The sequence below is a fragment of the Elgaria multicarinata genome, chromosome 4 (assembly GCF_023053635.1).
Source record: "Elgaria multicarinata webbii isolate HBS135686 ecotype San Diego chromosome 4, rElgMul1.1.pri, whole genome shotgun sequence".
Lineage (NCBI taxonomy): Eukaryota > Metazoa > Chordata > Lepidosauria > Squamata > Anguidae > Elgaria > Elgaria multicarinata.
Window position 1 is genome coordinate 300008 of NC_086174.1, and position 13284 is coordinate 313291.

At 61.8% G+C, this 13284-nt stretch overlaps 2 protein-coding genes across 4 annotated transcripts in view; one reads left to right on the top strand and one right to left on the bottom strand.

Annotated features, from left to right (window-relative positions):
• Window positions 1–2031: 2031 nt before the first annotated feature.
• On the bottom strand, window positions 2032–8016 carry LOC134398248 (low density lipoprotein receptor adapter protein 1-like). 3 transcript variants are annotated; one of them, XM_063125500.1, is made up of 8 exons: window positions 7912–8016; window positions 6954–7096; window positions 5560–5672; window positions 4947–5058; window positions 4749–4821; window positions 3240–3340; window positions 2819–3081; window positions 2032–2652 (listed from the first exon to the last, which is right to left on the bottom strand). In XM_063125500.1, the coding sequence occupies exons 1-7, from the start codon at window positions 8012–8014 to the stop codon at window positions 3016–3018; spliced, it is 711 nt and encodes a 236-aa protein (XP_062981570.1). In that variant the 5' UTR covers window positions 8015–8016; the 3' UTR covers window positions 2032–2652; window positions 2819–3015. The 3 variants fall into 3 exon arrangements, with proteins under 3 accessions (XP_062981570.1, XP_062981569.1, XP_062981571.1); XM_063125499.1 differs by having other exon boundaries at window positions 4944–5058; XM_063125501.1 differs by lacking the exon at window positions 3240–3340 and having other exon boundaries at window positions 4944–5058.
• Window positions 8017–8470: 454 nt separating this feature from the next.
• The window catches only part of IFT172 (intraflagellar transport 172), a 29967-nt gene continuing 25153 nt past the window's right edge, over window positions 8471–13284 (top strand). Inside the window, exons 1-7 of the mRNA XM_063123651.1 lie at window positions 8471–8543; window positions 8829–8972; window positions 9625–9737; window positions 10785–10824; window positions 11319–11384; window positions 11652–11731; window positions 12102–12189. Coding sequence (XP_062979721.1) covers window positions 8505–8543; window positions 8829–8972; window positions 9625–9737; window positions 10785–10824; window positions 11319–11384; window positions 11652–11731; window positions 12102–12189 — 570 coding nt within the window. The 5' untranslated portion in view covers window positions 8471–8504. The remainder of the gene's footprint in view (window positions 8544–8828; window positions 8973–9624; window positions 9738–10784; window positions 10825–11318; window positions 11385–11651; window positions 11732–12101; window positions 12190–13284) is intronic.

Consider the following 13284-nt stretch of genomic DNA (forward strand, 5'->3'; position numbering starts at 1 on the left):
GAACCACCTGATACCTTAAAGCGGGGCTGGGCAGAAGGCCGACCGGGCGATCGCTCCAGTGGGTAGCTTTACAGCAGTGACAGGCCGCCCCGCCCTGCCCTGATTTGGCTGCCTACATGGAAAGCAGTTTGGGGTGAAAAGCAAAAACGGACGTGGGCGCAACAGGACGGACCACTCAGTTCCGGTACTCAATCGTGTCCTCTTTCTCTGTCGTGCAGAAGAAATCACCGTCCGTCAATATCATTGAAGTGTAGCTGTTGCCACAGCCCAGGAGCATGCAGGGCGGCTGCCAGGACTTTGCTGGGCTCCTGGCCGGTCTCTTCACCTGCATGCAAAGCACACTCTCGCTTCTTGCCCCGAAGGGAAAGACCCGCATGGAGCCAGCTGCCGGACACGTGCATGCAGAAGCTGGCGTCTAGCTAACCCCTTGCCCGGCGGGAGACCGAGGCCAGGACAGGCCGCCTGCCTGGAGAACCCTGCAAAAGAAGTGTGGCCCCCCCAACAGCTGCTCTGGGGACAGGCAGGGCAGGGCCTCCAGAGCCCCTCTGGGCTGCCCCTCCCTTTCCCCTGACGGAGCAGGAGCTGAAGGACGGAGGGGAGGCGCTGTGCAGCAGCAGGGCAGGCCTGCGCCACCGCAGTTTTTCAGGACACAGCAGCCCTCTGAACACCTCCACTCAGGAGCAGGAAACAAAGCGAAGATCCCTGGTCTGGCCCCAGATCCACTGTTTCCCCATGAGTGGAGGGGGAAGGGCACGTGGGGGCCTGGAGGGGGGGGAATCCCACTGTTCCTCTCCACCTACCAGGCTTGCCACAAGCCCCCCCCCCCCCCCGCTGAGTAAACTGGGTTCCCACTGATCCCTCTCTTGCACGAAAGCTTCTGGGGCAGCCAGCGTGTTCCACCCATCCACCCTCCAGGCAAAGCCCTGCAGAGCCCTCCACCCACCCCATCAGGGTGGAGAGTTGGGCCCTGCCTGCTGTCGGGAGCAGTGACCCATGTCCCCCGTGGCTTGCCGACCAGCATGCCCTGGCTGCACCAGGCTCCCCTAGCAAAGTCGCTGACGCCGGGGGGGGGGCAGGCAGGGAGCCCCACACCAGCCAGCTGAAGTTGCTTGGCCCCCTCCTTCGGCACTGAGCACCAGCAGTACCACGGTCTTCCAGGAGCAATCCCGCTCTTCCAGCCTCAGCTCAGATTACGGGGCGTGGGGGGGGGGGGGGGCTGTGGTGAGGCCCTCCTCAAGGAAGAGAAAACGGTGCAGCCCACCAGCAGCTGGCACCTTCCCTCGAGCCCGGACCAGAGCAGACGCCCTCGCAGGTGGTGGCCAGCCAGGGAGCCACCAGGGCCAACGCAGGACGTTACAGCCACCCGGGGGCACCTTCCAATGCACAGTGCGCACATAGGCCCTTCCCCACAACCGTCAAGCAGGGGGGCGTCTGGAGCCCCGCCCCACCCCTATCTCTGCATCAACAGCTGCTCTCAGGGCAAAAGGCTGACAGCCCCAAGGCAGGAAGCAAGCCCCACCGGCTCCAGGACAGCAACAGCCCTGGCTCAAGAGGGCTTCTGCAAAGGAAGCTGGGTGAGGGGATCCCCCCCTGCTCTTCCCTGACTGCACAGCAGCCAGCAGAGGAGAGCAAGGCCAGCCTTCCTCCCCGCGGGGCTGGCTGGCTGGCTGGCTGGCTGGCTGGCCGGCCTCCTTGAAAGAATCTGGTCGTGCTGGAGGGTGGGGCGGCAGCAGCTCCGGCAGCTTGGAGAAGCAAGAGACGCCCCACGGGCACAGCACCAGCTCCATGCCAGCCGCTCCCCCAGTGCAGCCTGTGAGGAGCAGAGGCCCAAATGCTGCTGCCTCCCCACCTGGGTGAGGGGCAGCAGAGGGCAGGGCATCGCCCCGGCCTGGGGAGAAGACAGAAGCTGCAACGCCGACAACAAAGGCACACCGGCTCCCCAAGAGCAAGCCTTGCTACCCCACCCCGCTGCCGGCTCCGCTCCTTCCCCTGCGCCCTGCCCGGCCTGGGCCAAGGAAGACACCCAAATACAACAGTAGAAATGGTTTATTTCCCTCTAGAAAAGGACATTAAAAACTAGTCTTTTGCTACAAAGCTGTGATTTGGCAGTGATGCACGACGGGGTGGGGGGTGAGGTGGGGAAGAGGCCCATGGGAGGCAGGGCGGCAAAGTCCAGGCTGCCTCAGCGCCCCCCAGACCCCCCCCAAATACAGTGGAGCAGGAGAACTGGAAGTGCCACGGCTTCTTCTCACGCAGGGTCGCCCCTCACGGATTGGGGCTCACAGAGCTGACCTGGCTGGCGCCTGCCCAGCCCCCCGCCCGCCCCACGGGAGTTCTGGACCCGCTGCAGGAGGCAGCATCAGGCCCAGCACAGGTCCCCCTAAGTGCCTGGAGTGCTGCCGGGGCAGAGGCTGAGGAAGGCAATGAGGCGGTATGTGGGGGGGGGGATGTGGGGCTGGAGAGCAGACGGGGAGCCTGGCTGGTCCTTTGTGCAACGAGGGGCTGGAGACAGGCGGCGGCAGCAACACCAGCAGGAGCCTTAGAAAAGCGTCCCTGGAGGCAGGCAGCTGGTGTGGGGGCTGCAGCCCCAGGCCGCCACGGAGTGGAACGCTGCGGCTGGGGAGCCCCCCAGAGGAAGCCGCCCCAGAGCACCTGAAACACACAAGGGCATCAGCAGAGGCCCCCCACCCCACCCCCGGAGCAGGGCCATCAGCATCTCACAGAGACAAGGGGAGGGTGGGGCAGCCCAGCCCCGAGCCCCTTCAAGGCCCCCCAGGAGGTGGAGAAGCCGTCGCCACGGAGGGAGGGGGCTTGTTACCTGCGCCGGTGGGGCGGGGGCCCTCCTCCATGCAGCTTGAAGCAGAGAACAGAGATAGGTCAGAGGAGCACCTCTACTCACTCCACAAGGCCAGCAGCCATTTGGGGGCCAAAAATGAACTCCCGCCCCTCCAGGGGCAGCGGAAATCCTCGGCCCCACAGGCACCAAGGGCGGGGGCTGGCAGGGCCTTCGGAAGCCTACCGGGAGAAGGCCTCCCCGAGATCACCTTCCTCCTCCTCCTCCTCCTCCTCGTCCTCTTCCTCCTGGAGCCAGAGAAAGCCATGAAGGGTGGGTGCCTGGAGCGCCATGGCGGCTTCTGCCCACGGACCCTCAGCCACGCCCACATCCCATTTCTGAGGCAGCGTAAAGCACTAACAGGGCAGAGGGAGAAGGAAGCAGGGGCAGATGCCCAATGCAGTACCTCAAATTCTGTCTTGAGCGGGGGGCTGCCCACAGGGGGCCTGGCCAGCTGGCGGGTGCTTTCCATGGGGTGCCTCACCGCCTCCCCCTCCTCCCTGGAGCCTGGAAAGAAGAGCGGGTTCAGAGGAGGGCAACCAGGAGGATCAGGGGTCTGGAAACAAAGCCTTGTGAAGAGAGACTGAAAGAACTGGGCATGTTTAGCCTGGAGAAGAGGAGATTGAGGGGAGACATAGAATCATAGAATCATATAGAATAGCAGAGTTGGAAGGGGCCTACAAGGCCATCGAGTCCAACCCCCTGCTCAATGCAGAAATCCACCCTAAAGCATCCGACAGATGGTTGTCCAGCTGCCTCTTGAAGGCCTCGAGTGTGGGAGAGCCCACAACCTCCCTAGGTAGCTGATTCCACCGTCGCACTGCACTAACAGTCAGGAAGTTTTCCCTGATGTCCAGCCGGAATCTGGCTTCCTTTAACTTGAGACCGTTATTCCGTGTCCTGCACTCTGGGAGGATCGAGAAGAGATCCTGGCCCTCCTCTGTGTGACAACCTTTTAAGTATTTGAAGAGTGCTATCATGTCTCCCCTCAATCTTCTCTTCTCCAGGCTAAACATGCCCAGTTCTTTCAGTCTCTCTCCATAGGGCTTTGTTTCCAGACCCCTGATCATCCTGGTTGCCCTCTTCTGAACACGCTCCAGCTTGTCTGCGTCCTTCTTGAATTGTGGAGCCCAGAACTGGACGCAATACTCTAGATGAGGCCTAACCAGGGCCGAATAGAGAGGAACCAGTACCTCACGTGATTTGGAAGCTATACTTCTATTAATGCAGCCCAAAATAGCAGTTGCCTTTCTTGCAACATGATGGCACTCTTCAAATACTTAAAAGGTTGTCCCACAGAGGAGGGCCAGGATCTCTTCTCGATCCTCCCAGAGTGCAGGACACGGAATAACGGGCTCAAATTAAAGGAAGCCAGATTCCGGCTGGACATCAGGAAAAACTTCCTGACTGTTAGAGCAGTGCGACGGTGGAATCAGTTCCCTAGGGAGGTGGTGGGCTCTCCCTCACTAGAGGCCTTCAAGAGGCAGCTGGACAGCCATCTGTCAGGGATGCTTTAGGGTGGATTCCTGCATTGAGCAGGGGGTTGGACTCGATGGCCTTGTAGGCCCCTTCCAACTCTGCTATTCTATGATTCTATGATTCTAAGAGAGGCCCTGAGGCGGACCAGCCTGCTTGCCTGCCCCCTTCCAACTTGCTCATAAGAAAGCTAAAAATGCCTCTGAGCACGTGAGAACAGCTTTCCATGTATCGCTTCATAAACCATCCTCTGCGCACTAAACACGTACACACATTCCATCCTGGAAATTGAGCCCCTGGACTTTGCTCCTCCCTGACCCCCATCCCCAGGAAAGAAGGGCAGGCTCAGGAGGCTCAGCAGCAGGGGAGGGAGCGCTAGCTGGCCAGCCTCAGGGGTGCTTGCATGTGTGTTGGGGGCATTCCGTGAGGCTCGCCATACCTGCCTGTGCAGCTTCCCAGAGGTCCAGGGCCACCTGGAAGGCCTGTGCCACCGTGAGAGTCACCGCCTGGGCCTACGAGGAGGAGAGGCAGGAGGTGAGGAAGGGAAGGAAACACACACACACCCCAGCAAGAGCCCCTGGCCTTGGCCCAGCTGTGGGCCCTCTGCCCTCCCTGCCAGGAAGGGGAGTCTTACCACCTTCTTCTTCGGTGACAGGAAAGCGTGGCATTCCAGGGCTCCACTCTGTGGGTTCTGGGCCACGTAGGCAAAGACTTTGTTCTGCAGCTTGTCTGTGGTGCAATAGGAAATCCTGGACAGGGCAAGAAAAGGCCTCAGCCGCTGCTCCCTCGCCCAGGCCATCGCGAGGGGCAGTGGGGGCCGGGAGCAGGAGGGTCCCTAGGGGCATGGCACGGGCAGGCGCCCTGAGGGCGGAACCAGGGACAAAGCACCACAGGGCCCAGGCGGAGGCCCACTCGCTCCCAGGCCTAAGCCACGAGGCAGGCGACACGGAGCGACAATGGGGAGAGCAGTGTGGGTGTGGGCGTCCCCCCGTCCCCCCAGGCCATCTGAGCAGGAAGGGAAGGAGGCAGAACCACCCAGCAAGACCCCCTCCCCATCTCAAGAGGGGCCCTGAGCTGACCCAAGCACGGCGTCCAGCCTGTGTGCGGTTCACACCAGAACCTGCTCGGCCAACCAGCGGTGCTTTAAGGCCACACAGGGGACCGTCAGGCCAGGCTGGAGGGGCAGCTCCCTCCTCCTCCACTGGCAACGTCCTCCCAGGGGCGCCTTCTTCCCCTAACCCCCCTCCCACCTGTAAATAGAGATGGTCTCAATGGTCTCCTTGGTGTCCGCGTCTTGCAGAGAAAGCCCCCGCGGGGAGACGGTCAGCAGCACCTTCTGGAACTTCTTGGGCCCCACGCGAGCCTGAGGGCAGGAAGAGAGGAGAGGCTGGGCAGGGGGAGCAACACCCTGTGCCAGGCCAGAGCCCCCCCCCAAGGCCGGCATTCAGTTTGGGGCAGCAGCTTTCAAGAACCTCCCTAACAGGCCGGGACGTCAGGCACCCTCCCACACTCAGCGGGCTGCCTGGGCCGAGCCCACCCAACCCGATTCAGCCAGCAAGGCCAACGACCCACAGCAAGCGCTCTCCTCCTCCTCCTCCTCCTCCTCCAACCTTCGGAAGGCCAACAGCTCTTGTGGGAGCTCACCCTGTGCCCCGTGTGCAGCAGCCCTCCACCCTCTCGCCTGTCCTGAGGCGAGAAAGCCCCCACTCCCTTCATGGCACGGCCTGTTCCTCAGCCTCTAGGTGGTCGCCCTCAATCACCTAAACGAGAAGGCCCCAGGCCCTGATCCGTGGAACTGCCAATGGCTGCACCTTTCCCTGGGCCACAACTCCACTGGGAAGAGGAGCAGTAGTCAAAAGGGGCCCGGAGTGCTCAGCCTGGGCCTCTAAATACCCAGCAGCCCTAGAGCTGCACTCTCTGCCCCAAGGGCGAGGCTGTCGGTGGCCCCCCTGCCCCCCCTGCCTTTCAGGCAGATGAAGAGAACAGTTGCAGCCAGGGATGGAGGGACTGGATGAAATCCCTCCCGTCTGTACTGCACGGATTGTCAAACGCTTTCTGTTCCGCCATCTAGCTATTGACAGAACTGGACTTTTCTTTGTTTCCAAATTTGCGCAAAATTTCCGCTGGGTTAGGAACACAGCCTGCACGTCCGCGGCCTCCAGCTGACAGGGGGAAAAGCCCTTTCTGCTGCGGAATCCATCAGTCGGATTCATAAAAACCCAAACTCCTTTGATTCCGTTGTAGGTTCCTCCAACCTCCCCAGGTGCAGCCAAGCAAGGCGTCTTGCGCCACGTCTGCCTTTCACGGCCGCTGTTTGTAACGGCCATTTGTTTCAAATCCGGTTTTAATGCTGCATGTCAGGACGGACAGCGCCATCCTTTGCTTTTCTGTAAGCCATTCTGAGCGTTCGCTGAATGGCAAACCGTGGCAAGAGGCCGCAAGGCCGAACGGAAAAGCACCGGGACCTGCCACTGCCTGTGTGCTCCTTGAGAGTCAGAAGAATCAGGGCTTCAATCACGCCAGCACCCATGACCACAGGCGGCTGCCCAGACACCCTTTCCGAGCTGCCTTCGCCAGGCCTTGTTTTTATTCCGGGAGGGAGAAAGACCACCACCGGGTGGGGTGGGGAGGAAGGATCTCCTACCATGGCGATGATCCGGTGGATGGCTGCCGCTGCCATGTCCTCCCCTTTGGGCTTCTCCACCAGCGTCATGCCCAGGTACTTGAGGGCAAAGCCCATGCCCTCCAGGAGGGGCTCACGCATGTCGGCCCAACTCTCAGGCAGCTCTGCAAGGCAAGGGGAGGGGGGCTTGGCTCAGCGGGGCAGGGGGGCACGGCCGCCTCCAGGGCCAGCCTGGGGGGGGGGGGTGTTCAGAGAGCTTTCGCCTCCCCAGCAACGAAGGAAGAAGTTCTCCTAAAGAGTTCCTCCCCCTCCCCTTTTCGTCTCTTCTGCAAACCTTGGAATTGCCCCCAGCTGGGCCTTCCAACGCCCCCGGCCGGTGTGCGGGTGGTGCCGTTTGGGCTACAAACGCCACGGCCCCATCCACAGGTGACAGGCAGCCCGCTTGCAAACGCCGCCGTGCCAAGCGGGGGGGGGGTCGGAGTGGGGGGGTCGGACCAAGGGCCTCCTCCAGCGGGCGTCTGCGGGGCTGCCTGGCGGGGCTCCCGACCCCCGCGACCCCCCCCCCCGCCTTCGCGGAAGACAGACGTGGTGCTGCGGGGGGCGACCTCTTCCGCGCGCCCCCTCCGCTCGATAAGGGGGAAAGGTCGAGGGGGCCTGTCCCGAGGGGGGGTCTGCCCTCCTCCAACCCACCCCCCCGGAGCCCGTCTGGATCGTCCCTGGGGCTCAGCCGGGGGTGGGGTGGGCGCCGCCGTTCTTGGGCTCCCTTCTGCCGGGGGGGGAGGCGGGGAAGGCGAGAGGGGGGGGGGGCAGACCTCGCTCAGCAACGGCCCTGCTGGGCCACGGGAGGGCAGGGCAGGGGGGAGGGGGCGCCCAGGAAACCCCCTCCCCTCCGCAGCAGCAGCAGCAGCAGCGGCGCCTCTCCCCGGGGGGGGGGCGGGGGCCGTCTCCTAGCAACGGCCTGGCCCGGGCGCGGACTCACGGTGGCGGTGCGGGTGGCGGCGCAGGCGGGAGACGCCCAGGCGGTGGCGGGCGAGGCCGGGGCTCCGGAGCACGGCGCGTCCCGCCGCCCGCAGCGCCTCCATGGCCGCCGACGGGGGGGCGGGGCTCCGCGCTGCCGCCGGGGCAGCCGAGGAACACAGAGATAGGGCGGGCGGAGCTCGCCGCCCGCGCCGCGAGCCTTGGTTCCGGCAGACCGGGGGAGGAAGCGAGCGCTGCCGCAGGCCCAGAGGGGGAAGGCCGGGCTCTTCGCAGCGCTCCAGTTGAGCTCCGGAGTGACGCCGGCGCCCCTCCGCCCGCCCCGTCAGCCTGCCATATGCTGCGGGCGACTCCCGAGCTCCGCCAATCGAAACCCCCCCGCAGCAGATCTTAAAATGGCTTCTCCAAGGAGAGCCCGGAAACTCGCCATCCAGACGGCACGTGGCGTCGCTCTACCCCTTTTAACGTAGCTCTGCGGCTTCGCGCACGCGCGCTCCCCCTCCTTTCGGTTCCGCGCGGTGCCGGAGTCGTCATCACCGGTGGCCGAGCCGTTGCTGGGGAAACGGGCGGCGACGCGGCCTGCGGGAGGCGGTGGCGATGCAGCTGCGGCACGTTCGCACCCTGCTCGCCCCCCAGGTGGGCCCGGGAGGGAGGGAGGGAGGGAGGCCCCCGAGGCCGAGTGTCACCGGGGCTCACGGCCTTCGGGGATCCCGCGGACGGGGGCACGGGCTGCTCTGGGCCCGGCAGCGGCCAGACGGGTCCCCGGCAGCAGTGACGGGCGGCTCCAGCGCGGGCCCCGCTCCGCCCGGCAGGGGAGGCGTCGTCTCGGCCCCTGGCCCGTGGCGGTGGGGGCTGCCCGCCCCCTCCCTCTCCGCTCCCCCTCCCCCCCCGCCTCACGCTTCTGCTTCCTCTGCCCGGCAGGATGGAGCGGCCAAGGTCACGTGCATGGCCTGGGCCCCCAACAACGCCAAGTTCGCGGTCTGCACCGTGGACCGGGTGGTCCTCCTGTACGACGAGCACGGCGAGCGCAGGGACAAGTTCTCCACCAAGCCGGCGGAGGCCAAGGTAGCGGCGCCCGGGAGGGGGGAGGGGGTCCCGCCGGTCCGGGAGCGCGAGACCGGGAGCCCTGAGCCGCTTCCTCGGGTGGGGGGGAGGGAGGGACACTCTGCCAGGTTCGAGGAAGGCCATCTGCCCAGCCACGCCCCCACCCCCCCCACCCCCGGCAGGCAGGCAGGCAGGCAGGCAACAGCCCCTCTCCGCCGGCCCGGTCCCTTAGGGAGAGCGCGGCCGCCTCCTCCTCCTCCGCCTCTTCCTCCAGGGCAGGTTGGAGCACCGCTCAGCGGGGACGTTATCAGTGTGCTGCTGATCCTTTCTTGTTCGTGATGCTCATCCTAAGCGAAAACACCGGTTCCTCAGTCCTGCTTTGTGGGCCTCCGTTTCTGCCCCAAGAGAAATCCCGTTCTCGAAACTGACTAGACCCTGTGCTACTCTGGGTGTGAAGGGGGGGGGGGCATCTCTGATATTCACACGCAGCAGCAGCAGCAGCGCACAGAGCAATTGCCAGGCCAAACAGGGGAGGAGGTTCATCCCGCCACATGCAGGAGAGGAGCCTTTGCCATGGCCAGGGACCTGGTGGGCCCCCACCTTGGCAGTGAGCCTGCTCCTGGCTTCCTTCAGGCCCCTGCCCCAGCCGCTGGTGTTCCTTTTCTCTCTGCAGTATGGCAGGAAGAGCTATGTGGTGAAAGGCATGGCGTTCTCCCCAGATTCCACGAAGATTGCAGTCGGGCAGACAGACAACATCATTTTTGTCTACAAGATTGGGGAGGAATGGTAAGGCCCTTTGTGTGGGCAAGAGGCACCCCTGGAGCAGGTACCAGGCCACCTCCCTCCCCCCTGCATCTCCATCCTGAGATGGGGGACACTTGGCTCAGCAGTACTACAAACAAGAAGGATCTTGGGATCATTGTAGATCACAAGCTGAATATAGAAGCCAACAGTGTGATGTGGCTGGGGGAGGGGGGGGAAGCAAATGCTATTTTGGGCTGCACTAATAGAAAAATGGCTTCCAAATCACACAAGGTACTGGTTCCCCTCTATTCAGCCCTGGTTAGGCCTCATCTTGAGTATTGTGTCCAGTTCTGCGCACCACACTTCAAGAAGCATTGGGCAAAAGGCGGGATACAAATAAATATAATAATAATAATAAGGATGCAGCCAAGCTGGAGGGGGGGAGTGCAACGAGGATGATCAGGGATCTGGAAACAAAGCCCTATGAAGAGAGACGGAAAGGACTGGGCATGTTTAGCCTGGAGAAGAGAAGACTGAGGGGAGACCTGAGAGCACTCTTCAAATACTTAAAAGGTTGTCCCACAGAGGAGGGCCAGGATCTCTTCTCCATCCCCCCAGAGTGCAGGACACGGAATAACGGGCTCAAGTTAAAGGAAGCCAAATTTTAGCTGCATATCAGGAAAAAACTTCCTGATTGTTGGAGAAGTACAACAACATAACCAACAACCTAGGGAGGTTGTGGGCTCTCCCACCCTCGAGGCATTCAAGAGGCAACTGATCAGCCATCTGTCAGGGATGCTTTAGGGTGGATTCCTGCATTGAGCAGGGGGTTGGACTCGATGGCCTTGTAGGCCCCTTCCAATGCTACTAATAGTAGAGTTGGAAGGGGCCTATAAGGCCATCGAGCCCAATCCCCTGCTCAATGCAGGAATCCAACTTCCATAGTTCTATTCCATTCCTGTCCTGCTTGTACATTTCCTGAGGCCATTTGGTTGAGGAGAATGCTGGACTAGGTGGACCTTGGTCTGATACAGCCTGGTTCTTTTTATGTCCTTATTCTGCTCTCTGTCTCTTCTTACTCTGGTTCAGGGGCGACAAGAAGGTGATCTGCAACAAATTCATTCAGACGGTAAGGAGGAGCCGCCTTCTTCATAGGGGGCTCTCGGGGCTGCTCTTCTCCACGTTTTCCAGGGAATAAGTGCTGGGCCCTTGAGCTGGTCTACAGCCCTGTAGCTCCCAAGCTGCTCCCCAAAGCACGTGTTGAGCAAAACAGCCCTGTGTGCCTGTGGCTGGGGTGGGGAAAGGAGCTGTGGGTCGGAGCAGCGGTCCATTTCCGGCTTGAGCAGAGCTGAGGTCTGGGAGGGCAGGCGGCAGGTCCAGCCAGTATTAGCTTGGCTTGGCTGGAGACTCACTTTCCTCATGTGCCCGGTGTGTGTGTGTGTGTGGGGGGGTGTTCAGAGACAGGGAAGTCCTTTCTCTGGCCCCCTTCAGAGCCAGGCTGCTCTGTGCAGCTCCCTCTTATTGAGCAGCCCATCTGGTTGAGCCCAGCTTCTCTGTCGGCCTCGCATGGAGGGTTGTTCTCTCTTACCCCCAACGCTTCCCGTCTCCACCGTTCTCCGCTAGAGCGCTGTGACGTGTTTGCTATGGCCAGAGGAGAACACCATTGTCTTTGGGCTCGTTGAAGGCAAGGTAAGGGAGGGCGGCTGGCTGGCTGGCTGGCTGGCTTGTGGGCCTTTCCTTCAGGACCGGGGTTCCGGAGCTGGCAAACAGCACAGCCAAGTGCTGCTGCTTCAGGGTGGCCCGTCTCAGCTGGTGCTGGCTGGTGCCTCTCCCTCTCCCCTCTGATCCCAGTTCTCCGTGGCTCATTGTCTGGGGGGGTGGGGCTGGGCTTCTGGGCTCACCCCCTCCCTTTCCCCTCGCAGGCTGCTAGGCTGACCAGCGTTCTCTCCCTTAAAGGTTCGTTTGGCAAACACCAAAACCAACAAATCCTCTACCATTTATGGGACGGAGTCCTATGTGGTATCCTTGGCCTCCAAGTGAGTATAGGAAGAGGAGAAGTCCCCACTTCTTTCCCCGAGGGTGGGAAGCCCCGATTCCTGCCCTGGGCCCCTGCCCCCCCCCAATGGGCAGCTGTGCCCTGAGAGAGAAAGCCCAGCACCCGCCTACCTTCACAGCCCCTCCTCTTCTGAGCACCAATAGCCCAGCCTTAGCAGAGGGGCTTGTGAGCTGCACCCTCTCCCCTTGGGATCCTGGGCCCTGCTGCCCTGGCCGGCTTTGTCACTCTCCTCTCCGCAAGCTGGGGAGCCTGGGAAGAAGGCAGCTGTGGGGGGTGGGGTGGGCTTCAGGCTGACCCCTTCTTGCTTGCTTCCTCCTCCTCCTCCTCCTCCTCCTCCTCTGCTGCTGCAGCATCTCAGGGAAGGGGATCCTGTCTGGGCATGCGGATGGAACCATCGTGCGCTACTTCTTTGATGATGAAGGCTCCGGGGAGTCCCAGGTGCGGAGTGCCCCCCTTCCTTTCCCTAGCCAGGCCAGGCCTGTCAAGCACACATGTGGCTCCCCCAGGCAGGCCACCTGTTCTGGGAGGGGCAGGTTCTCAGACCTGAATGGAGGAAAGATGGATTCGTCTCCTGAGAGGAAGAGCGTGAGATGGTCAAGGTTAGGGTTAGGCTTGGTTGGCTAGGAGGCTTGGTTGGCTAGGGGGCTTGCTGTGATAGGTCTCCCCATGCTCCCCCCCCCGCCCTGTGAAGGATGTCAGATAATAATAATAATAGGTTTGCACACACTGCCTACGGCGTCCTCACACTTCAGTGCCCCCCCTTGCACACAGTCCTTGGGCAGCTCTGGAAATGAAGCAGAGCGTGTAGGGTGCCTCTGGCAAAACCCTCCCTCCACCACCACCCCCGCCATTCCATTAGCTCTTTTTCTTTCATTCGCCCTCCGCCCATCCCCGGCACCCCAGTCATGTAGCACAGGCCTCTCCCAGCATGTAAAGAAGGACATCATCTCATCCCGGGCCAGGCCTCCCCTCTGCAGCAACGCGCCCAGCAGGAACCCGGAGCGCGCTGCTGCTCATGGCAGCTGTGACTTCTGTGCTAGGAGCAGGGGCCTCTCCCTCGGCGCTGGGGAGAGGGTTTCTCTGCTGTTTTACCACGGCTTTCTTGGCAAGAGAACAGTCCCACTGTGCTTTGTAAATGGAAGGGCACCGAGCCTCAAAGGGGGCGGGTGGGGATGGGGCGTCGTTATTAACTTCCTTTGTGGACTGTGGGAGTGCTGTGGATGTCATATATCTTGACTTCAAAGCTTTTGACAAAGTACCACATGACATTCTGATTAACAAACTAGCTAAAAGGGGGCTAGATGGAACAACTATTAGGTGGATTCACAGTTGGCTACAGAATCGGACTCAAAGAGTGCTTATCAATGGAACCTTCTCAAACTGGGGAGAGGCAACGAGTGGGGTGCCGCAGGGCTCAGTCCTGGGCCCAGTGCTCTTCAACATTTTTATGAATGATTTGGACGAGGAGGTGCAGGGGATGCTTATCAAATTTGCAGATGACACAAAATTGGATGGGATAGCTAATACCCTGGA

Bases quoted from the DNA above. Each gene is read 5' to 3' on its own strand.
- LOC134398248 (XM_063125499.1), bottom strand. From the start codon at position 8,014: ATGGAGGCGCTGCGGGCGGCGGGACGCGCCGTGCTCCGGAGCCCCGGC. The intron at 5,059-5,559 runs GTGGGAGGGGGG...TGCCCTGTCCAG, and splicing joins GAGACCATCTCTATTTACAG to GATTTCCTATTGCACCACAG. The intron at 3,082-3,239 runs GTACTGCATTGG...CTCTGGCTCCAG, and splicing joins CGCTCAAGACAGAATTTGAG to GAGGAAGAGGACGAGGAGGA.